Below are 25535 nucleotides of genomic sequence, written 5' to 3' on the forward strand. Positions count from 1 at the left end.
GCAACCTCTAGCAGGGAATACAGGGCTGCACTTCCCGTCTCCCCCGGCTGGAGAGCCCTGCGCTCATTTGGTTGCTGCTCTTTGGGCACCGCTTTTTGGCGCCCCAAATCTTGGCCCCCTAGGCAGCCGCCTAGTTCGCCTAGTGGTTACACCGGCCCTGGAGATGCCCCAGGATGTAATGGGGCTTCTTCAGCAGCAAATAGATGCTGTAGACTCTTGTGCATCTACGGGTTCAACAAGCACAGGCTCGATTCCCTTTGCACTCAATGGAGAACTCCATTTTAGCACCTCCTTACACACCACATCATCCCCATCATTTGATGTGGCATCAGGGACCACATCTCTAACTCTACTACTCCACACCAGTGGACAGAAAGGACAATCACAGTTTCACATAACCTGACCACTGAGAGTGAAGGTTGGTATATGCGTAGCCGAAGTGGACATGAATATTTTTTTGCCTTGTTTAGTTCTGTTCCTTTAATTTATTTCTGAAGTTTTGATTGTATTTGTTTTTTTAATCACACATAATTTCTATGCACTGGTTTTGGTACACAATAAAAAAAATCTATTTTTGGGAATATAATTTATCTTTATTTCACAACATATGATACAGAATACCTAGAGCTACGGAAATAACCCACTACTTGTTATTGTACAGGGCAACAGAACTCATGGGATTAGTGACAAACACAGACTAATAATTCTAAAGGTACAGGAAACACTGCAAAATTAATAGGTAGATTAACAAACAGTGTTATAATCATAAAGGTACCACACAATTCCTAAGAGCCCCCAAACTTAAGGGTCAGGTGGAGCACAGTCTACCACACTGTATTACTGTGGCTGACTGTTAAAGTGCTCTTTCAAGACTTTCCATAGCTCCACATTGAGCTCTTCTAATAGCCTTTAGTGTCTGGTTTTTCAAACTTGGATGACAGCCGCTCCACCTCTGTCCTCTACCCCAATGGCAACTTTTCCCCCTTTGCCTTACAGCTATTATGTAGGACACAACAAGCAACTATAAACATTGGGATATTTTTCTGAGAGATTCAATTTTGTGAGTAAACACCGCCAGTGTCCCTTCAATCTACCAAATACACGTTTGCACCTGCTGAGCTGGTAGCTGAATCTTTCCTTGGTGCTGTTGACGTGACTAGTGTACAGCTTCATGAGCCAGGGGAGCAAGGAGTAGGCTGGATCTATTAGGATCACTACTGGCATTGCAACATCTCCGAAAGAAATCCACTGCTTGGGAAAGAATGTCCCTGGTTGCAGCTTTCTGAACGGTCCTGTGTTCTTAAGGATTTGAGCATCATGCACCTTTCCTGAGCAGCTAAAACTTTTGTCAGTGAAGCATCCTGGTGATCAACTGATGTTTGCATAACCACAGAAAAGTAGCCCTTTCTGTTGATGTACTCTATGGCAAGGTGGGTTGGTACCAGACTAAGGGCATGGCTACACTTGCAGATGTAGGGCGCTTTGAGTTAAACCCGCCTTTGGAGAGTGCAGTAGGGAAAGCGCTGCAGTCTGTTCACACTGACAGCTGCTTGCGCACTGGCGTGGCCACATTTGCGGCACTTGCAGCGGCATTGGGAGCGGTGCATTATGGGCAGCTATCCCAGCATGCAAGTGACTGCAACGTGCTTTTCAAATGGGGGTGGGGGGGTGGGGTGGAGTGTGACAGGGAGTGATTTGTGTGTATATGGGGGAGAGAGTGGGGGTTTGGGGGGCTGAGAGCATGTCAGCATGCTATCTTGTAAATTCAGACAGCAGCAGACCCCCCGTTTCCCCCCCCCCACCTCTCTCTCACTCACAGCATTCCACACTAATGGCTTGCATGCCGGCTGTCAGAAACGGAGCTTTGAAAGGGCATTTCCGCATTCCTACAGGAGTTCAAAACAATGACAAGAGTGGCCACTTGACTTAAGGGGATTATGGGATGTTGATCAGAGCACAGTAACCCAACACCTCGTTCACACTGACGCCCGTGCATTGTAGCCAAGGCACAGCAAACGTTATTCCTCTCACTGAGGTGAAGTACCAGCAGCGCTGTAGCCGCGGAGCCTTGCCAGTGTGGAAGGGGAGTGAGCTAGGGCGTCTGGGGCTCCTTTATTGCACTGTAACTCGCAAGTATAGCCAAGCCCTAAGGATGGTAATCTGCTGTCAAGTCCCAGGCAGACTGCGAAGAGCTACAAAAGGATCTCTCAAAACTGGGTGACTGGGCAATAAAATGGCAGATGAAATTCAGTGTTGATAAATGCAAAGTAATGCATTTTAGAAAACATAATCCCAACTATACATATAAAATGATGGGATCTAAATTAGCTGTTACCACTCAAGAAAGAGATCTTGGAGTCATTGTGGATAGTTCTCTGAAAACATCCACTCAATGTGCAGAGTATCAGAGGGGTAGCCGTGTTAGTCTGAATCTGTAAAAAGCAACAGAGGGTCCTGTGGCACCTTTAAGACTAACAAGTATTGGAGCATAAGCTTTCGTGGGTGAATGCCCACTTCATCAGACGCAAGGGACCAATGTGCAGAGGCAGTCAAAAAAGCAAAAAGAGAGTTGTGAATCATTAAGAAAGGGATAGATAATAAGACAGAAAATATCATATTGCCTCTATATAAATCCATGGTACAGCCACATCTTGAATACTGCATGCAGCTGTGGTCGCTCCTTCTTAAAAAAGATATATTGGAATTGGAAAAGGTTCAGAAAAGGGCAACAAAAATGATTAGGGGTGTGGAATGGCTGCCATATGAGGAGAGATTAATAAAACTGGGACTTTTCAGCTTGGAAAAGAGACGACTAAGGGCACGTCTTCACTACCCGCCGGATCGGCGAGTAGCAATCGATCTATCGGGGATCGACTTATTGTTTCTAGTGAAGACGCGATAAAACTGATCCCTGATCGCTCTGCCGTCGACTCCAGAATTCCACCGCAGCAAGAGGCGGAAGCGGAGGCGGAGCGGCAGCGGTCGACTCGCCGGCGTCCTCACAGCCAGGTAAGTCAACCTAAAATACGCAACTTCAGCTACGCTATTCACGTAGCTGAAGTTGCGTATCTTAGGTCGCCCCTCCCCCCCCCGTAGTGTAGACCTAGCCTAAGGGGGGATATGATAGAGGTCTATAAAATCATGACTGGTGTGGAAAAAGTAAATAAGGAAATGTTATTTACTCCTCATAATACAAGAATTAGAGGTCACCAAATGAAATTAATAGGCAGCAGGTTCAAAACAAAGAAAAGGAAGTATTTTTTCACACAATGCACAGTCAACCTGTGGAACTCCTTGCCAGAAGATGTTGTGAAGGTCAAGACTATAGCAGGGTTCAAAAAAGAACTAGATAAATTCATAGAGGATAGGTCCATCAATGGCTATTAGCCAGGATGGGCAGGAATGGTGTCCCTAGCCTCTGTTTGCCAGAAGCTGGGAGTGGGTGACAGGGAATGTATCACTTGATGATTACCAGTTCTGTTCATTCCCTCTGGAGCACCTGGCATTCGCCAGTGTCGGAAGACAGAATACTGGGCTAGATGGACCTTTGGTCTTACCCAGTATGACTGTTCTTAATGGCCTCACCACAGTTCTGGAACCCCACTGCTGCTAATCCATCGATTATGTCCTGCGCATGGTTGAGAGTCAATGTCCTGCATAGCAGGACATCCTGAACATTTGCATGACAATGGCCCTCGCCTCTAACTAGTAGCAATTTGGTGTTGCAAGCTTCCAGAGTGTGATTGCCACTCGCTTCCCAACGGTCAGTACAGCTCTCATTCTGGTGTCCCTGCGCTGGAGGTCTGGGGTGAGCTTGGCCCATAGATCCAGGAATGTGGCCTTTCACATCCAAAAGTTCTGCAGTTGCTGCTTGTCATCCCAAATGTTCATTACTATGTAATCCCACCAGTCAGTGCTCATTTCTCAGGCCCAGAAGTGGCACTCCACTGTCTGCAGCTGCTCCATTAATGCCACCAACAACCTAGAAGTGGTTTTTGCTGTATCCCACACTGATCTCTCCTCTGTGAAATTGTCATGTTCCTTGCTGCTGTGTCGGTTCTTGTGGCTCTGCAAATACTGAAGGATCGTGTGTCCTTTGTTTGCAACACTCATGAAAAGATGCAGAGCTTTGTGGGATCCATGCTTCTGTCCAGTATGGCGGACAGCGACAAGTGCTGTGTGGGTTTGTGGGATTTTACAAAGAAGAGCGAAAATTATGGGATAGGGATGGCATTATGAGATGGTTGCATGATGCAAATTTGACTTCTCCCTCCCAGTCACTCCTGCACACTTGTTTCTGCCTCACTATGCATTGCCTGTATTTCCCAAAAGACTGTGTGCTGGATTATGGCGAGTTGCACACTGGGATACCTACCCATGTTGCACCGCACTGGCATTGACACCAGTACTCCTGGCAAGCAGGTGCAATGCTGGTGCAAAGAGGCAAGTATGTACCTGCATGAGCAATATACTGACTGTGGTGGCTTTATGCTGATGTAACTTGCATTGACTGAAGCTTGTAATATAGATATGGCCGCAGATTTAGGTGGCACCGAGATCCACAAAACTCACTGCTTGGCTGTTGCCTAAACTCACTTGGCACCTCAATTTTTGCTTTAAAAGTTCCCGAGGCACCTAAGTTTCTGCCACAGGGGAAATGCACTGCTGCCTCAGGCAGGCACCTGGATGCCTGTCTCACATGTAAGGCCCTGTGTGATCCTTAAATCGGATAAAGATACACATTTCTCTGCCTAGCTCACTGGCAGAGCCTGATTCAGTAGGTGTGCTCAGAGGCCACCTAACTCCACACAAAATGGGTGAAGGAGGCCGCCTCCCTTATAACCTTTAGCCCAGTGGTTAGGACACTCACCTGGTATGTGAAAGACCCCAGTTCACTCCCCCGCTGCCTGATGAGGAGAAGGGATTTGAACAGGCAGTTCCCACTTCTCAAGTGAGTGCCCTAACCACTCAGTCTCTGCTGACCCAATTAATATTCAGTTATTTAATACAGAGCAGAACAGCTTCACCAAGAGAGATGGAGGAAGACCCACATCAGATTATCAGATAGAGCAGCTGAGATTTATGCTGGGGTTATTTTAGTTGTGTTAGCCTTGCACTCAGGAAAAAAAGGCATGTTGCATCTTCTGAACAAAAAAGTGAAAAGACAGGAACAGCAAGGAAGCCGCAAGAGGGTTGTGTGGGGTGGAGAGAGAGTTGGAGACAATGATAGATTCAAAGTGACTGCAAATGTGCATGAAGCAGTTGAAATGTGGCTCGCTGCTGATGGCAAAGTTCCTACCGCTAACTAGATGGCTGAAGAAATTGTTGCTATGGTGATGAAAGTACTGAATAAACTTCTAAAACAAAGCATAGAGGCTACCACATCTGATGATAGTTGAGATTATTAATCTGGAAACACCACTGCACTAGCTAGAATGTCAAGATACTGACTATGTAAACATATTGAGCCTGATGAATTTAGTATATGTAAGTGCCTCTGCCCAACTTCCAATTTTACAGGTACAATTTGGTGTCTGCAAACAGCAACTCTAGTAATTTTTATCAGGAGTTTCAGTGTTTTTTTTCTTTTCTTTAAAACCCCAGCCCATGGAGGCATTTAATTAGTGAGAATCTAAACTTCCATTTTAAAAAAAAGTTTCTAGCACTCATGGTTGCAGAGAAAAGCTTGAAAACATGGCTTGAGTGTACCGCAAAAATTAACAAAACAACAAACAATCAAAAAAACCCCAAACAAACCCCAGAAGGTGTTACAGTCCTGGCTGTCCCCCTTGTGGACAATGACCAGATTGCTGTATTGGACCCAACCTTTGGATTCCACGTGATTTCACACTCCCTGGGTCTTACTCCTAGGCACTCTGGCAATACAAATAATAATAATGATGATGATGATTACTGCTCCTAGCCCTACGTCTCTCAGGTGTGCTTCCCAGGTGCAGACCCCATGTCTTGACACCTCTTTTGCTTGCAAAACAACATAGCCCAGTTGCCTTGACCCTGGAACTAGTGCTCAGCCCTCCCAAGCTCCTTCCCAGCCCCCACCCCCCTAATAGTTTATGCATGTTTTTCCAGGGTTCTACCCTCAGTGACCTCTGGTGTGTAGTTTAGCTCTTTGGAGATAAAGTGGCAGAGATACCGTAAGGAACACACATGCTTTGCAGAGGAACTTCTTAAACATTTATACACTTTAGTCAGACAGCACAACATATTTATAGATCTATGAAAAAACAATCACCTGAATACAACACCCTTCCTCTGGACTTCTAACCACTCCTCGAAGTCTTGGGGGATTTGGTTGGTGTCCTTCAGCAGGGACCAGTCCCCCTTGCCTAGAGCTGACTGAAATTAAGAATTTCCTGGGCTGCGTGATTCTCGTGGCAGCTGGCTCATCAGGCTGTAGGAGTCAAGCAGGCCAGGAAAGTAGCAGGCCTGGGAGTCTGGAAGAGCTGAGGAATCTGGCCCTGGGGCAGTTGGGATGGCTGGGCTGCTCAGAGCCACAGACCTTGAAAGCATGGAGTCCCTAGCAGCCCACCAGACAATCTGACCTAAACCAGACGGTTCTGATGGAATCCTGCATGTGGTAGGTCATAGAACCTGGTATGTTTCCACACAATTTTTTGGGTTTGATGAATTGGAATTTTCTGATGAAACTCCTGCCTGTTCTGCTTCTCTTGCTAGAGAGCCTGTCTCTTTTTAAAACTAGTCTGAGACACTTTTTCTCTTTCGGTCCTTCTGCTGGGGTTTTTCCATCCCCACCCCTCTCCACTGTGGGCTGTTGGCATAGAGGGTTGTTAACAGTCAATGGCTCTGCCCCCATTGTCCCACCAGGGCAAGGCTAGTCAATTGTTGATAGCTCTTGGATGACTCTCTGATTCAGGGTCAGTGACAGCTAGGCACCAGCCTCCTCCACCCCCCAACAGAAGAGACATGATGCAATCCAAGAGGATGGTTACACAGTGTACAGTGAAGGACAGAATCAAGGTTGTATCCAAAATGGAGCCTGAAATACAACATGGTTTTCATAGAATCAAATTGGGGACACAGACATAGCCCCCAAACTATCATAGAAGGCAAATATATATATATTTTAAATCTCATGATTTAAGGTAAACTTATGATTTTGGGGGGCTTGACTCATGACATTTGAATTCTTGGGGCTGCCAATACTGTAAATGTACCTTCAATTGTTGGCTCGAATGACATTGTAAACAAGACGTGGGCAGCGGTTTGCCGTTCCAGGCCAATGGGGGGTATGGGCCGAGGGGATGTGCTGGCCGCCACTTCCTGCAGCCCCCATTGGCCTGGAACGGTGAACCGCGGCAAGTGGGAACTGCGATCGGCTGAACCTGCGGACGCTGCAGGTAAACAAACCATCCCAACCTGCCAGTGGATTTCCTTGATGTGCCATGTGCCAAAGTTTGCTGATCCCTGGTATAGACATAGAATACTACGAGCTGTCCGTTTACTAAATATAGCCCAAGACCAAAACCTCAAATCCAAATAATTTGTAATTCCAATTTGATTTGAACTTTGTTATTTGAGGCCATCTGAGGTTATTATCTAGTTACAGTACTTTAACTCCTTTAATTTCTGTGTGCCATGTGAACAGCTTAATCCGTCAGCACATCTTCTGAACCTTTAGAGTATACTCAGGTCATTTTTTTCAAGCTTTTCTTTATAGCCATGAGGGCTGGAAACTTGCTTTCATTTTTTAAAATGGAAGCTGCACTTCTCACATAATTTACTTTACTCTGAGAGCTGGGGCTTTAAGAAAAATACCAAATATAGTGTGAGACTCATGATAAAATAATGAGAGTTGGCAACACTGCATCAATGCAGGATCAGGCCTAAGCATTTTTCATTTCCTTATTTAACATTTTATCTCCTATTCTGGGGTGGAAGACTGCCTATTGGAAACAGTTAATGAAGTGCAAATCCTTGCATGCTGTAGTAGTTTTTTATTACGTTAATCAGTGCAGCCTCAGAATCAGTCTAGGGTAAAATCATTACCTATTCCAGGTTTTGGTGAGTTTATAAATTTTTACATTAATTTCACATTTTCTCACACATACATACCCCCCCTTCCTCCAACTCGTCTGTTTATGACTTCAGCTTGATATGTGAGTTCTCTGAACCTTGCTCTGTTGTCTTTGTGAGTACTGTGGAAATATTTATTTTGTGTGCTTTGTTTTGATTTTGTTTTTAAATTCAACTGTAATGAAAACTTTTTGTAAATTTGATTCTAAACAGTGGTGCTTACTAAATAAACATAACCCTAGTGAAGTTTAAAGGCTATACAATGATTTTTTAGCAGATGGTGATTAAACGCTCCAAAACAAGCAACATTAGTTTTTGACCCTTTTCCATCTAAAATATATTTGTTCCCCCTCCCAGCTTTTCCTGAGATCACATACTGAAAGAATAATGTGGAATCATCTTGTTTGCCATAAATACTAATTGTGTTCTTAATGTGAGTTCTACCCTCAGAGTTGCAATAACTGTAGCTTTGTCCTTGGTGGGCCTGTTCACAGTAGTTATTGTACAAAGTAATGAATGCTATTTATTTGTGCTGTATTGTTGACCGCATCTGTGGGTGAGAACATGCAGGCAGCAAATTGGCCTGGCAAATGATCAAACTCTTACAAAACAGTATCTTTTGTTAGGCAAGAGAATAGAATCACAAGAACTGTTAGTATAGCCCTTTGCTATTGAATGATGACTTTTAACTAGAGGTACTAAATGTTAGAGTTACAAAATTACAGGTACAGCTGCCTTGTGCCTTTTTTAAAAATGTGTTGCATATTTTAACTCCTTTTGAGTGAAATTGGTGGGTTTCAGTAACTAATGCTAAGGACTGATAGCACTGGCCTATCTAGAGCTAGGAATGATGTTGCTAGGCATTTTTCAGTGGTCTGTGTACGACACTGCCAGTGCACCTATGACCTCAGAGCTTTATTTTTTTTTCTTTTTGAGGGGCGGAGGAAGTGTATAATCTTGCAAAATGGAGAGAGTAGCAATAATTCCTAGGGAAGGGGGGGGCAGGATTTTTCTTTGTGCTATTATGCCCTGATCATTCTCCAGTCTAGCTTTTGTTCACTGAGGGAGGGACTCTTGGGCATTGCAAATCCTTCACCTCCATGCCAGACTGCTTTGTTCCTCTTCCTGGTAATAATGAGCTGTTTCTTTTTTCTCTCTAGCAATGCTGTCTCTGTTCTGTGCAATAGCAGCTCTAGAGGGAGCAGTTCAGTACTGGCCCTAGTGGGTGGTGCAAAAGGCCCAAAATTCCCTATACGGCCCAATAATACCCTTTGATGGGAGATGGGAAACTGGGCGTCGGGAGGAAGAGGGAGAGGAATAATTTTGGACAGCTGACAAGCCACTTGGACCTGTAGAGTTGAGCAGGGGGACTGAAATTCCCTCAACTTGGTACACTTTCTTCCCACCCCATGAACCACCCACAATGGTTATGCTGAGAAGGGGGATGTGGTGTTTCATCATACTACTTGTCTGCCCTGCAAAATAGTTTCCTGCTGCATGGAACTATCAAGGATAATGGGTGGATGGGCTGAATAGTGTGTAAAGACATTACACGGTGTAGAGCATAGATATATCTCAGACCTTCTGAGTGTCAAAAGGCCCCTTTTCTCAGTGGGTCTGGTAGAGTCACAATAGGCAGAGGCCTGTGAAAACTTAAGGTATACGATCATGGTAGTGCCTCCCGTATCCCTGCCATGCTGCCATGGGAGAAAACTGCAGAGAGGAGCCAGCCAGAGACGCCAGCTGGTAGGAGCAGAAACGGTCAAGGCAGGGACCTCTGGCCATTCCGAGACTATTCTCAGTCCCACTGAGCCCTCCCTTCAGTTTCCAACTAGCCTCTCCCCTCCTAAGTAAACAAACAAACAAAAAAAATTGTAGACTAATATGCTGTTTGCTGCCATCATTTTATTTAATCTGCTTGTGTGTTAGACCCCTTCCCTCATTCTGTGCCTCTCCTGTTTATTTAGAATAGATTGATAGCTCTTTAGGGGGGGACCATCTCTACTAGTCTTTGTCTGTACAGTGCCTAGCAGAGTAGGCCCCCATTCTTAGTTGGCCCTTAGGCACTAGTGTAATAAACATGAGTAATAATTAAATTAGTTAATTTAAAATCCTGGACATGCAGGTCCAATTTGGTTATGGCTATCATCCCAAACTCTACAGCAGTGGTTCCCAAACTTGTTCCGCTGCTTGTGCAGGGAAAGCCCCGGGCGGGTTGGGCTGGTTTGTTTACCTGCTGCGTCACAGGTTCGGCTGATCGCGGCTCCCAGTGGCCGCGGTTCGCTGCTTCAGGCCCATGGGAGCTGCTGGAAGCGACGCGGGCCGAGGGACGTACTGGCCACCGCTTCCAGCAGCTCCCATTGGCCTGGAGCAGCGAACCGCGGCCACTGGGAGCCACGATCGGCCGAACCTGTGGACATGGCAGGTAAACAAACTGGCCTGGCCCGCCAGGGGCTTTCCCTGCACAAGCGGCAGGGAACCACTGCTCTACAGCATGTTTGTGATGTCAACTAACATTTATGATAGTTATGTTATATGATGATTGCAAAAACGTAGCTTTAGAACATACGCTTTTTACTTGCAACTTAAGCCAGTGTCAAAAGCTGGTCTCCAAAGGTGAAGACTAGTGCGTGAAGTCTCAACCTAGCAAAGTACTTAGTTTTAAGCATGAAGCAATCCTGATGACCTCAAAGTTAGCCACATGGTTAAGTACTTTGCTGGAGCAGGACCTAACTCCCTGATTTGTTTTTGTCATAAACGCTATGTTTCTCAAAACAAAGCAAACTCTAGTATTTTTTTTTAAGTCAAAAGTACAAAAAAGTCAGTATTTTTCATTGTTCACCTTGTGCCACCTTTCTGCTTTTCTCGCTTCTGAATGTTTGATTCTTCATTGCAATTTACATATTTTTCTTTTAAAAAAAATATTTTGTGTCTGTAATGTAACATAAGTGGTTGCAGGATTTACTTTCTTAAGGTCATATAGATAGTTTTTATTTTACTCTTAAAGGACATACCTTTAAAACAAAACAACCACAAAAAACCTCCAAAAAAACCCACCAAACAAAAAACAACCCTGCCCCAAACCAATTTAATTCAATTTTCCTGAATAAGTTTTTCTTTTCTTTTCTTAATGTACTGAATAAGCTTTGTTGCCTTTGCCTATTGTGGGCTCCCTCTGATGTTGCTGAGCAGACCAGATACAGTACCTTGCAATCTTTGTTAAGAAATCTATAGAAAAATAGATGGCCTGTTTTGTAATTTGTTTGATCCTCCAAAAAAAAAAAAAAAGTCATGCTTATGTAACCAGGAATTTAATACAGTAAACGGAAGGAAAATGTATGACAAGTAGCTTAAAAGCTTGGAAAGGGATTACAGTTGTTTTTAACACTTGATGGGTAAGTGTGATTTACTATTCTGTATCTGAACTCTCATAGCTAATAACTTAGTTGCATGACAATTACCAGAAGCAATCTCTTGCAGAAACTCTGCAAATCTCTTTGGTAAATTTGCTTTATTAATTGCTGTGGCTTTGATTTTCTCATGATGTTAGTGTGTTGACATACAGTACTAAATATCTAAATATCTACTAAAAATGGTATGTTAGAAAATTTTAATATGGGATACATTGGTTAAAAAAACTCTTCAAAAGCCACAATCCCATTATTAGATGTTGAAGGCTTTTGCTAATTCTCTGTTTTGCTACTGAACTTCAGACAATTTTTTCCTCGTACCTTAAACCAACAAAATAGGGTGAACAGATAATGGTTTGACGATTTTCTCTCCCTAAAACAATATTCTATTTATAAACTAAAATTGTTCTTTTCTACATCTGTAACAGCTAGCCGATGGCGGAGCCTCTTCTCTACACCTGTTTCCTTGGCCTTTCCCTATAGTCCTGTTGCAAGACTCACCCCATATAGCAATGGCTTTAATACTCCCAGCTTCTCTAAAACCTCCAATAAAGCAATACTAACACCTGAAAGACCAGGTAATCCTTAAATTTTTAGTGATTTATGATGCTTACAAAATTGCTTTACTAAATCTTATCTTGCTGTACTTTAACTGCAATACATTGTACCTGCCTAGGATGTATAAACTATTAGCTTACTGGTGAGATTTCAAGAATTTTAGGCCTATCATTTAATTTAATTATAAAATGATCATGTAGTGGAGTTCATCCTTTATTTTACACAATGAGGTGGCTTTCCTCATCATAAGCAGAGTTTCACTATAACTAGCAAAGATTTACCTGACCAAAAAATTTGTCCCCGCTTGTCGCCCCCTTGAAAGGGGCATGGATAATTGTGGGTGGCTGGGGAAGAGGAGCTTGGGAAGGACATAATTGCATTTCCAAGTGGCCAAAGGAGCAAGTAGCAAAAAGATAGTGTTGTTCCTTTTTCAGTGCAGGGATCAGGAGTTCTTCCTCTGCTAAACTGCAGTGGGGGTGGAGGAGATAATCCCCTTGGAATGAGAAATTTCACGTTACTGGTAGGTGGTGACAGCTGCAGTCCAAGGGGATTAGCACCAGAAGGGCATGTTGATCTGCACTGGCTCCTTTTCCCTAATATCCCCCAAATCAGGGTCCAGCTAGTGCAGAGACAAGATGTGGGGCTTGGTCATTGTCACAAGGAGACTGAGGAGCAGTAGTTCTTTACACTGAATGGAAACATGATGCATTCCAGAGACTGATCTCCTACTCTTGCTCTTCATGACTGGGCACTGGAGAACCACGAATGGGCCCTAGAAAGATAACTGACACCTGTGGTTACACAAAGACAGACAGTAGCCCCTCCTGTTGCTGTGCAGTTGTAGGCAGATGTCCTGTGGGTGGCTAAGGCACCCGTTCATGCAGAGAGAATTGATTCAGGCACCTCCTTTGCTGCTTCAGCTGTAGTAGGCTCCCCTCTGGCCCTACTACCGTCTAATCTGCTACTGTAAGCTCTTTGGGTTTTTTCCGCCTCTGACCTTCATAGTCCATGTAATAGTTTCCTCTGAGGAAACTAGTCAAGAAAATGTGTAAGTTTAAATTCTAATTTTGGGAATCTGGAACAAGCGAAGCTAGTTTGAGGCTGAGAACATAGTGGTGATGGTTGACTATTGTTGTTACACAGTGGCAAATAAACTAGCTTTCCCCCACAAAATTCATTATGACCTGTAAGCTTTAGACCCCCCTCACAAACTCCAGCCAGACTGCACGTGGAAGCATTGAGTATACCCCAGCCACACCATAGAATCCAGAAGAAATAGAATCCAGCTTCCTTTCCCGTTGTGTGGTGTTTGTGGAAGGGAGTGTTGTCCTATGTATTTTTACAGTGCACTATGGGTCCCCAGTTGTTGTTGTCTTTTGGTGCTACTGTAATTATAAATAATTTAAAAAACAATAAAATTTAAGTACATGAATATGACTTGGAATCCATACACGGAGCTAATCTGTTGAAGCTGGTGATATATTTACACGGTTACTTTTCAGAGTAGAACTACACTTTAAATAAGAAGGGCTCAAATGTTTGAAATGTTTGGGGATGAAAGCTAGCCCAGTCAATCAAACTGTGTTGGATTAATTGTTTGTTGTCTTGGCTGTACCTAATTTGGGAACAAATGGGGATTTGCACTCCAGGATTGTAGCTTCACCTTTTCAAGAGCACTAAATTAACTAGCAAAATGTTAGTAGAAAGTTTTTTATAGTAAATTTCCATAAGGTTTCAATCTGTACAAAAATATTTGGAATGCAGACCCTTTGTGACATAGATAATGTACATATTTACTGACTAAAGAATCTATTTTATTGTATAGGCTACATTTCCAGAAGTTCTCCTCTCAGCCCCCAGTCATCAATAGACAGTGAACTGAGCACCTCCGAACTGGAGGATGATTCCATCTCCATGGGATATAAACTACAGGACCTCACTGATGTTCAGATCATGGCTCGACTGCAGGAAGAGAGTATGTGGCTTTTTTCTTAATTTTTTTTTTTTTTTAATTTCAGTCATAGAATTTTCTCAAGCGAATTTACCATTTGAGTTGAAACTTTTCATGCTTGGTCTCTGCCAAGTGTAAATTTAATAAAAATGTCTTATCTGAATGGCAGGAAGAGAAGTGCTTTTCACCTGTGAGGAAATGGTTTGAATTTGTTGTTGTGCTTGGATAACTGGAAATGAATCTTTTAGAACTTCAAACATGATCTGTATGTGTTGAGTGGAGGCTGTCACCTTTGCCTCATTGGAAGAAACTTGAATGTAGGTGTTTTACAGTCTCTTTTTGTTAATGCAGCACAGTGATGAGGTTTTTATGACGGGGGGAGTTGAGGGAGGACTAAATCATCCCCCCCATGCACAAAATCTGTGGAAAGGGGGAAAATACACTTCATGGATTTTTGGTTACCTTGTAAGGTTCTGAAATAAATTCTCCCCTGACCCTAATGTTTGAGGTATTCAGGAGCTGAAGTTTTGGGTTGCATGCACTGTGGGATTTATGCACGAGCCCCAGAGAACAGCATGGTAGTTTTAGTAGGGTTACCATATTTTGAGTGTCCAAAAGGAGGACACTCCACGGGGCCCCGGCCCCGCCACCAGCCCCGCCCCCGCCCCAACTCTACCCCTTCCCCAAAGTCCCCGCCCCACCTCCGCCCCCTCCCCTGCTTCCCGCAAACATTTGATTCGCGGGAAGCCTGAAGCAGGAAGCAGGTAAGCTGGGGGGGTGGGGGGAGGAGGCGCGGCTCAGTCTGGCCCCGTCCGGCGGCCGGCCCCGGCGTCTCTAGCCTGGCTCGGCTCGGGCCCTGGGGTGCCGGCCCCCGGCCGAGCACCCCCGGGCCAGCACCGCCGGCCCCTGGCCCGGCCGCCCAGCACCGCCGGCCCCCGGCCCTGCCGGCCAGCACCCCCGGCCCCCGGGCCAGCCCCCGGCCCGGCTCCGGATTTTCCCGGACATGTTCGGCTTTTTGGGATTTCCCCCCGGACGGGGATTTGAGTCCCAAAAAGCCGGACATGTCCGGGAAAATCCGGACGTATGGTAACCCTAGTTTTAGGCCACAGGTTGAATTATTGGCAGTTTGGAAAATATGTATCTTTTTAGTCACAAATAATAATAAATTGTACATGAAAATCATTGAGAGATAATAAATATAGCATTGCACCACCCCCTTCTTTGTGTCAGTCAAGCTAGGTAGATGAGAGAAAGGGAGATAGAAACAGTAAAAGGTAATGAGAGAAAAAAGGAGACCATAATATAGGGAAGAGGTGTGTTGAAAGCCAGATGGGAGTAATGGTGAAGAATGGCTAAATGAGAACATACATGTAACGCAGACGACAACACTCAATTAAATCTGGCTGGAGCAATCAGACTAAACAGGCAAGAGCAATCAGAGTGGTGAAAATAGGAGAACACAATCACACCTCCAAAATCAGGCCACAGGTAAATATACTGGAAAAGGGAAGACTATATTTTCCCTCTAATTCAATTTTAATTATCGTAAGTGTTAGTTGTAACAACAGTAGGTACAAAATTTTCCAAACAAATATGATTTTTATATTGATGGCTGTTCCTTTAATCATTTGGAAACAGGAGATGCTATGCGCATGCACAAACACACACACTCACTTCGTCACGCTCTCTTTCACATTCATTTACAGAGCTCCCATTTGAGGAAGAATGCTCAAGATGTTATGATAGCAAAGTCATATGTCAAATCTGAGAGCTCTTCATAAATCTAGGGAAAAGTACTTTTCAAATTCCGAATGATCTAAGGAACATTTACATCCAGTCATTCTCAGAACTTCTTGACTCCCAAAATTGTGTTATGATACGTTCTCTACAGCAGGGGTTCTCAACCTGACACTTTCAGAAAAGTGTCAAGGGCTCACAACCACTTTATCCTACACATAATGTGAAGAGCTTCCTGGCATGAGTCATGGTATGGAAAAGTTCAAGAACCACTTGCTCCAGAGTACTCATTTGGTTACAGATTTAGGAAATATTATTGTTCTGCCTGTTAACAATGTTGCTACGCTATCTTAACAGCTTAATGATAACTATTTAAAACATTAAGGACCAGCTCTTCAGCTGGTGGAAAGTGGTAGCCCCATTCATTACCTTGAATGAAGTGGTGCCAGTTTACACTAGCTGAGGCTCTGCCCTAAGTATAGTTCAGTTACAAGTATTGATCGTCTAGTTAAAAAACAAATATCATTTTCTTAAAATTTACAGGTCTTAGACAAGATTATGCTTCTACTTCAGCATCTGTATCAAGACACAGCTCAAGTATCTCTCTACATTCAGGAAAGAAAGGGACGTGCAGTGATCAGGAATATGATCGCTATAGTCTTGAGGATGAAGAAGAGTTTGATCACCTGCCACCTCCACAGCCCCGACTTACTCGCTGTTCACCATTCCAAAGAGGAATTCCACACTCTCAAACTTTTTCCAGTATTCGGGAGTGCAGGAGAAGCCCCACTTCACAGTATTTCCCTCCAAATAATTATCAGCAGCAGTATTATTCTCCTCAAGCCCAAACGCCAGAGCAGCAGCCAAATAGGATTAGTGGAGGTAGGTTACATGCCTTTCTGATTAGTGTTTTTTTTCTTTGTCCTTCTGTGCTTTTACAAAATTGTCAATACTATTTTAAAGGTCAGATTAAATAAACCAGTGAAATGTGTCTGAATTGCAGCAGTGAAATCTGTCAGTGAATTATTGTGATATGATATTTGATCTTTGTGGACAGAAATTTAAATCTTTTAAAATCATTGTGACTTTGAATCATTTTAGGTAGATTATTGTTAAATAACTTGATGTAGAGTCTGGTTCCTGAACAGGTTGTGAAAGTGGTTGTTGTCTAAAACAGTTTTAAAATGCTGCAAGTATAGGCACAAGGGAAGAGGCTGGGAGAGATTTTTATGTTCCCACTTGATTTGATTTCTTTCTCTAGTTCTATTACTCACTTTCCTTACCTCCTGACTCTGCCTAAAATGAGAGACACTATTATTGCTGTCATTCAGAATTGCATAGTGTTATCATAAGACCCCTCTGTTCAGCCCTCTGCTCTTCACTCTGAATTTCAGGCATGCTGGGGAGCATTGATAAAACAGGTAGGTAAGTGGTGCTCATTACTCCCAGACTGCCAGCAGCCATCACTGTTTTTGTACCATGCCTAAGGCTGATGTCCTCCAGAATCTCTGAAAGAGACTTTTCTGGGGCTGCTGCGGTATTAAGTTTTGAAACTTTGAAGTGTTGTTCCTTCTCCCCTTTCTTTCCATCATTATCATGGTGCTGTTGCATCTCCTCCACCCCGCTTCAAGATAATCAGTGTCCAGTTTCCAGTCAGGATCTTATTTGTAACATCCCAGATTATTTCCCTCCCTTGGGTAAGAAAACAGACATTGTGTCCAAAACAGTTAGTTATTTAGAGTGCCACAGGTACACACGTTACTTTACTGACAAATAGTACATGACAGGTCTCTGCCAAAAGCACTTTACGTTTAAGTTGGACATGGCACAGGAAGGAGAACAGGTAAGTGTGGAGAGTGTAAGGGAAGGATGAGGTTACAACACTATTAAATGGTGTGTTTGCTTGTTTGTGCAGCATAACACATCATGTTAATTTTAATTTTATTATTTTTGACAATTAAGGGCTTGCAGGAGTAGGAGTCAGCATTGAAAGGCTAACAGAAAAGGGTGACGGAGATGGAGAGGAAGAGTGTATGGAATCAGTGATGAATGTGCATGGGATGTAGTGCTATGCATATTGAATATGTATGCTCACCAGATCCCTTGGCAATGTCTGTTTCATGTTCCATGCCAAGGTTAAGGACGTCTCATAAACCACTTACTCTTGAGACACTATGGCAAAGTCTCCTCTATGCCTTCCAGCTAATAAGTGAAAAGTCACTTGGCAGATGCCAGCACTACCACCTGGGTGGCCTTCCTGTCCAAGAGTGTTGATGTGTTGCATGATCTACCAGGTGTCACTCTGTAGATAAGATACAGCTTCAATCAGCTGTATAAGGCTTTACTGTCTCATAGAGCCGCAGATCTGTTGCAGCCTGTGTAGTGTGGAATTCTAACTCCTGTTTCAGCTGGTATATCCTTCATCATATGACTCTTAGGCAATTATAGTCCAGATAAATTGAATAAATATCTGTACTGAGAGGCTCTTACCTTTTGGTTGTTTTCTGTTAAGAGGCAAGGGATAATGTTACTTGCCTTCCTTTGTAAATTGATTTGAAATATAGAGCTGAAAAGCAATATATAAGAGTTTAGTAGTGTTATGGCCACAGATTTCTGTCAGCATTTCTCAAAATTCTGGCCACGATTTCATTCTCTTACCAGAACTCCAAGTCTTCAAAATTCAAGTAGTGGGCCAAATAAGTGTTTGTCAGGGTCAAACCAGTGTCAAACACAGTATGTGGCTTGTTGGTGCTGTTACTGGATGCCAGGAACATTGGGGAGAGTGCGATGTAAGTGAGGCAGGAGCTGGTAAACCAGCTACATGTCACTTGGGAATGTGGCAGATCCAGTGCTGCACATAATTTATCAAAACCAAATAAGCAGTGTGCCATGTTGCGGCAGGTCAGCAAAGTTGCCTTCCCTCCCCTTGGCCAAAGCAGATCGGTTGGTGCTCTTGCACATGAAGTCAGTAGATTGGCTACTAGTTTACATGACTAGCAGCTGAGATGACTAGCAAAGGAACACTGCAGTGCTGCCCACAGAACGTGGAACTGCTTTAAGACTGCATTTCTCGAGAATTACCTGTAATTTGGCACTTTCCGTTTGGGCGTGTACATGCTATTGTGGCTTAGAAGTCCTAGCCTGCTACATAAGGAAGGCAGTAAATCAACCAACAGCATTATATTCAATTTGACATTCAGCAAGAGAACTCTGGGGTGACTGATGGCATTTAGCCTCCAATCCAGTGTTTCACCAGGAGTTGGCTGGGTCTTCAGCATGATTGTGATCTTTAGCATTTGCTAGAGGAGACTGATGGTGATGACAAGCAGAGATGATGCTGCCCTACCTGAAGATCAGATTTTTTGAAAAAGAATATAGTATCCAGACTGAAATATCTGGTCTGACTTTAGATCTTTACTTTTGCAAAAATCAATGAATTAGTGTTGGAATTTTTGCCAACAGCACAAAAAGAAACACAGGAACCTCCGCCTTCACTGCCTGCTGCCCTCTTTACTTGCACAAACATGAGGATGCTCTGTGTGGAAACATAAATCTTTGACTCTGTGAAAGGATTGTACTTCTGGAAAATTGAATTAGAATTCTGCTTTATGTGAGAACCCATCCTCAAGTGTGGCCTTGGTATATCTGATCCAATGTGGGGGAGGGGAGGTTCAGACAGCTGGGGAGCTAGAGGATCTGTTGTGACTTCTGGAACAAACTTTCAGAGCAAACCCGCATAATTTTGGGGGGGAAATGCTTCCCTTTGTGACAAAACATTCCCAGGTAGAAATGTGTATCATGAAACCAAACTAGTTTCTTTCAAATCAGTTAAGTTTAATGTAACTTTCTTGAGACATTTTTGTTTTTCAGTGAAACTGCCCCCTTCCTCTTTATAATTAATACATTTTGATCTGCTAATGTATCATTTAAAGGCCTAGGAATTGGGAGACATGGAGGAGTAAAGGACTACTCCTCAGTGTCTATTTTAATTACTGCAATCATTGCTGCTAAGCAGATACTTAGGGTATGTCTACACTACGTGATTACTCCGATTTTACAGAATTCGATTTTTGGAAACAGATTGTATAAAGTCGAGTGCATGCGGCCACACTAAGCACATTACTTCAGCAGTGTGCATCCATGTACCGAGGCTAGCGTCGACTTCTGGAGTGTTGCACTGTGGGTAGTTATCCCATAGTTCCCACAGTCTCCCCTGCCCATTGGAATTCTGGGTTGAGATCCCAATGCCTGATGGGGCAAAAAACATTGTTGCGGGTGGTTCTGGGTACATGTCGTAAGGCCCCCTCTCCCTTCCACCCTCCCTCCCTCCGTGAAAGCAATGGCAGACAACCGTTTCGCACCTTTTTTCCTGGGTGAACTGTGCAGACGCCATACCACAGCAAGCATGGAGCCCGCTCAGCTCAAGACAGCAGTCATGAACATTGTAAACACCTCGCGCATTATTGTGCAGTTTATGCTGAACCAGAACCTGAAAAACCAGGCGAGGAGGAGGCGGCGACGGCAGCACGGCAACGAGAGTGATGAGGACATGGACACAGAATTCTCTCAAACCGCGGGCCCCGGCGCTTTGGAGATCATGGTGTTACTGGGGCAGGTTCTAGCCATGGAACGCCGATTCTGGGTCCGGGAAACAAGCACAGACTGGTGGGACCACATAGTGTTGCAGGTGTGGGACAATTCCCAGTGGCTGCAAAACTTTCACATGCGTAAGGGCACTTTCATGGAATTTTGTGACTTGCTTTCCCCTGCCCTGAAGCACCAGAATACCAAGATGAGAGCAGCCTTCACAGTTGAGAAGCGAGTGGTGATAGCCCTGTGGAAGCTTGCAATACCAGACAGCTACCGGTCAGTCGGGAATCAATTTGGAGTGGGCAAATCTACTGTGGGGGCTGCTGTGATGCAGGTAGCCAAAGCAATCACTGAGCTGCTGCTACCAAAGGTAGTGACTCTGGGAAATGTGCAAGTCATAGTAGATGGCTTTGCTGCAATGGGATTCCCTAACTGTGGTAGAACGATAGATGGAACCCATATCCCTATCTTGGCACTGGAGCACCAGGGCAGCCAGTACATAAACCGCAAGGGGTACTTTTCAATGGTGCTGCAAGCACTGGTAGATCACAAGGGACGTTTCACCAACATCATCGTGGGATGGCCGGGAAGGGTTCATGATGCTCGCGTCTTCAGGAACACTAGTCTGTTTAAACGGCTGTAGCAAGGGATTTACTTCCCAGACCAGAAAATAACCGTTGGGGATGTTGACATGCCTATAGTTATCCTTGGGGACCCAGCCTACCCCTTAATGCCATGGTTCATGAAGCCATACACAGGCAGCCTGGACAGTAGTCAGGACCTGTTCAACTACAGGCTGAGCAAGTGCAGAATGGTGGTAGAATGTGCATTTGGACATTTAAAGGGTCGCTGGCGCACGTTACTGACTCACTCAGACCTCAGCCAAACCAATATTCCCATTGTTATTTGCTGCTTGCTGTGTGCTCCACAATCTCTGTGAGAGTAAGGGGGAGACCTTTATGGCGGGGTGAGAGGTTCAGGCAAATCGCCTGGCTGCTGATTACGTGCAGCCAGACACCAGGGTGATTAGAAGAGCACACCGGGAAGCGCTGCGCATCAGAGAAGCTTTGAAAACCAGTTTAATGACTGGCCAGGCTACGGTGTGAAAGTTCTGTTTGTTTCTCCTTGATGAAAACCCGCCCTCTTGATTGACTCATTCCCTGTAAGCAACCCACCCTCCCCGCTTCCATCACAGCTTGCTTTAAAAGGAAATAAAGTCACTATCGTTTAAAAATCATGTATTCTTTATTAATTGATTATAAAAAGAGGGAGAGAACTGACAAGGTAGCCCGGGTGGGGTTTGGGAGGAGGGAAGGAAAAGACCACTTCAAAATTTCAAAATAATGACAGCCTTTTGCTTGGGCTGTCCACTGGGGTGGAGTGGCAGGGTGCACGGAGCCTCCCCCCCACGTTCCTGGGTGTCTGGGTGAGGAGGCTATGGAACTTGGGGAGGGGGGAGTGTGGTTATACAGGGGCTGCAGCGGCACTCTGTGATCCTGCTGCCATTCCTGAAGCTCCACCAGACGCCGGAGCATGTCTGTTTGATCACACAGCAGCCCCATTGTTGCATCCTGTCTCCTCTGATCTTCCTGCCGCCACCTCTGATCTTCCTGCCGCCACCTCTCATCTCAAGCGTCCCTCCTGTCTTCACGTTCATTGGCAGCTTTCCTGTACTTTGATACCGTGTCCTTCCACTCATTGAGATGAGCTCTTTCATTGCGGGTCGACTGCATGATCTCAGAGAACATTTCGTCTCGCATGTGTTTTTTTTTCGCCGCCTTATCTGAGATAGCCTTCGGGACGAGGAGGGAGGCTTGAAAAATTTGCAGCTGCGGGAGGGAAAAAAGGGAGACAAGTATTAAAAAAGATACATTTTACAGGACAATGCTTGTACTCTTTCACGGTGAACAACACTATTCACATTACATAGCACATGTGATTTCGGTACAAGGTCGTATTTTGCATCTTAATATTGAGTGCCTGCGGCTTTGGTGTTAGAGATCACAGATGCAGGGCTGGGCAACAGAATTCGGCTTGCATGCTGCCATGGTAAGCCATTGTCTTTCGGCTTCTGCAACTTTCATAAAAGCAGCGCCCTCCTTTCCCATACCAAGCAAAGCCTGTTGAGTGCTGCGGTTTTCGTGTTATCGTGCTGCAGCAGCAGCAGAAGCCAAACTAACCCCCCCACATCCAATTATCTGGGATGATTGCTTTACCCCTCCCCCCACCGCGTGGCTGGTATCAGGGAAGATTCCTGCTAGCCAAATGTGAAAAGCTCAGTGCCAATGCCCACCCCCCCCACCACCACCACTTGGCTAACTGCAGGGAAGGATTTCTTTTCAGCCACAGGCAAACAGCCCAGTAGGAACAGCCACCTCTGTCCCCTTAATTAAATTCCCATATTTCAACCAGGTTACCATTAACGATATCACTCTCCTGAGGATAACACAGCGAGATAAAGAATGGATGTTGCTTGAATGCCAGCAAACACCGGGCCCATACGCTGCCAGGCTTTGTCATGCAATGATACCAGATTACTTGCTACTAGCATGGCGTGGTAAAGTGTCCTACCACGGAGGACGGAATAAGGCTGCCCTGCCCAGAAACCTTCTGCAAAGGCTTTTGGAGTACCTCCAGGAGAGCTTCATGGAGATGTCCCTGGAAGATTTCCGCTCCATCCCCAGACACGTTAACAGACTTTTCCAGTAGCTGTACTGGCCGTGAATGCATCCCAAGTCCTCAGGGCAAATTAATCATTAAAAAACGCGTGCTTTTAAACCATGTTTTATATTTACAAAGGTACACTCACCAGAGGTCCCTTCTATGGCTTCATGGTCTGGGATACCGCCTTGGGAGGGTTGGGAGGCTACTTCAGTCAGGCTGAGAAAAAGATCCTGGCTGTTGGGGGAAACGGTGTGCTGTGTGCTCTCCGCAAGCTCGTCGTCCTCCTCCTCCTCCTCTTCCCTGTCCGCAAAATCCTCAGGCATGGCTGAGAGTAACCCCTCATCGGAATCCACGGTCAGGGGTGGGGTAGTGGTGGCGGCCCCCCCTAGAATTGCATGCAGCTCAGCGTAGAAGCGGCATGTCTGCGGCTCTGCCCCGGACCTTCTGTTTGCTTCTTTGGTTTTCTGGTACGCTTGTCTGAGCTCCTTAACTTTCACGCGGCACTGATATGAGTCCCTATTGTGGCCTTTCTCCATCATGCCCTTGGAGATTTTTTTCAAATGTTTTGGCATTTCGTCTTTTGGAACGTAGTTCTGCTAGCACGGAATCGTCTCCCCATACAGCGATCAGATACAGTACCTCCCATACGGTCCATGCTGGAGCTCTTTTTCGATTCTCGGACTGCATGATTACCTGTGCTGATGAGCTCTGCGTAGTCACCTGTGCTCTCCACGCTGGGCAAACAGGAAATGAAATTCAAAAGTTCCCGGGGCTTTTCCTGTCTATCTGGCCAGTGCATCCGAGTTCAGATTGCTGTCCAGAGCGGTCACAATGGTGCACTGTGGGATAGCTCCCGGAGGCCAATACCGTCGAATTGCGTCCACACTAACCCTAATTCGAACCGGCAATGTCGATTTCAGCGCTACTCCCCTCGTCGGGGAGGAGTACAGAAATCGATTTTAAGAGCCCTTTATGTCAAAGTAAATGGCTTCATTGTGTGGACGGATGCAGGGTTAATTCGATTTAACGTTGCTAAATTCGACCTAAACTCGTAGTGTAGACCAGGCCTCACTGCGTGTCTTATATGTAACAAAGCTTTTCACATGTAAGGCAGGTGGTAGACAGAATTTGTGTGTAATCCCCTTGATTTGCAAGTGAACAGCCATTTAATCTGTGTATTTGCTCTAAATCTGCATTTCATGAAGCCTTTTTAAACTGAGCAATGAAAACTGTGAATAAGAGTTGCTAACGTACTCATTAATGACAAGAATGTTTTTAAATTGGTTGATCTTATGTACTGCAATAAGCACTTGAATCATCATGCTTTTAAAGGAATAAACTGGTCCAATACGCAGAAATCACTTTGTTGTGACACAAAGGTGGTCTCAATCTCTCCTTAGTTTGGTGTATGTGTGTGCACATGTGTGTTGTTGGGCTGGTGTATTCTTTTTGGAGTGTTTTAATTTTCATGCCCTTCATTACATCTTGTTTTCTTCTGAAACTGGAAATGACAGCATTTCAGTACTGCGAAAAAGATTTATTTCCATGGTGTCACCAGGCAGGCAGAACCCAGGAAGTGCAGGAGATTGATCTGAGATTCTGGCCCAGTTTCTAGACCAAAGTTTTAGATAAACTTACAATCAAACATTTGAAATGCATTCATTTATTTTAGAAGAATTTTTAAGATGATCATCATCATAATACCTGGATATTAAAAATACTAATAATAATAATTTTCCCTTTTGAAAAAAAATTCCAACCCAGGAAATAATTTGTTATAGAAAGATAAGAGAAAATAGTAATAAAGTGCATCCTTCATTCAATAGCAGCTAGCGCAGGGCTTGGCAAACTTTTTGGGCTGAGGGCCACATCTGGGTGGGGAAATTGTATGCAGGGCCGGGGCTGGGGGTTGGGGTGCAGGAGGGAGTGCAGGGTGTGAGAGGGGGTGCAGTGTGCAGGAAGGGGCTCAGGGCAAGGGATTGGGGCAGAGGAGAGGTGCGGGGTGTATGAGGGGACTCAGGGAAGGGGGTTGGGGTGCAGGAAGGGTGTGGAGTGTAGGAGGGGGCTCAGGGCAGGGGTGTGGACTGCAGGAGGGGGCTCAAGGCAGGGGGTTCAGGTGCAGGGTGCGGCAGGGAGCTCAGGGCAGGGGGTTTGGGTGCAGGGTGTACAAAGGGACTCAGGGCAGGGAGTTGAGGTGCAGGAGGGGTGCGAGGTGCAGGCAGGGGGGTTAGGGCAGGGAGTTGGGGGGCGGGTGCAGGAGAGGTTCGAGCTCCAGCCCCTGGGGGAACGCTGCGGCCCCTGGGGGAGAGGGGGAAGAGGGTTCTGCGTGCGCTGCCCTTGCTGCGCCTCCAGGCACTGCCCCCCCGCAGCTCCCATTGGCCGGGAATGGGGAACCCTGGCCAATGGGAGCTTCGGGGGAGGTACCTGGAGGTGTGGCAAGGGCAACGCACGTGGAGCCCTCTGCTCCCCCGCCCGAGGGCTGCTTCTGAGAGCAGTGCGGCGCCACAGGGGGCAATCCCGCGGGCCGGATCCAAACCCCTGAGGGGCCGGATCTGGCCCACGGGCCGTAA

At 45.1% G+C, this 25535-nt stretch overlaps 1 protein-coding gene across 3 annotated transcripts in view; it reads left to right on the forward strand.

Annotated features, from left to right (window-relative positions):
• SLAIN1 (SLAIN motif family member 1) overlaps window positions 1-25535 on the forward strand; it is a 79569-nt gene that overhangs the window by 38750 nt on the left and 15284 nt on the right. Inside the window, exons 3-5 of one of the 3 annotated variants that reach the window (XM_026657729.1) lie at window positions 11894-12043; window positions 13849-13998; window positions 16255-16593. In XM_026657729.1, the coding sequence (XP_026513514.1) occupies window positions 11894-12043; window positions 13849-13998; window positions 16255-16593 (639 nt within the window). Of the gene's footprint in view, window positions 1-11893; window positions 12044-13848; window positions 13999-16254; window positions 16594-25535 lie in introns of those variants that run through there. The other 2 variants (XM_026657692.1, XM_026657763.1) reach the window with 2 other exon arrangements.

This window comes from Terrapene carolina, unplaced genomic scaffold (assembly GCF_002925995.2).
Source record: "Terrapene carolina triunguis isolate 2854851 unplaced genomic scaffold, T_m_triunguis-2.0 Scaffold21, whole genome shotgun sequence".
Lineage (NCBI taxonomy): Eukaryota > Metazoa > Chordata > Testudines > Emydidae > Terrapene > Terrapene triunguis.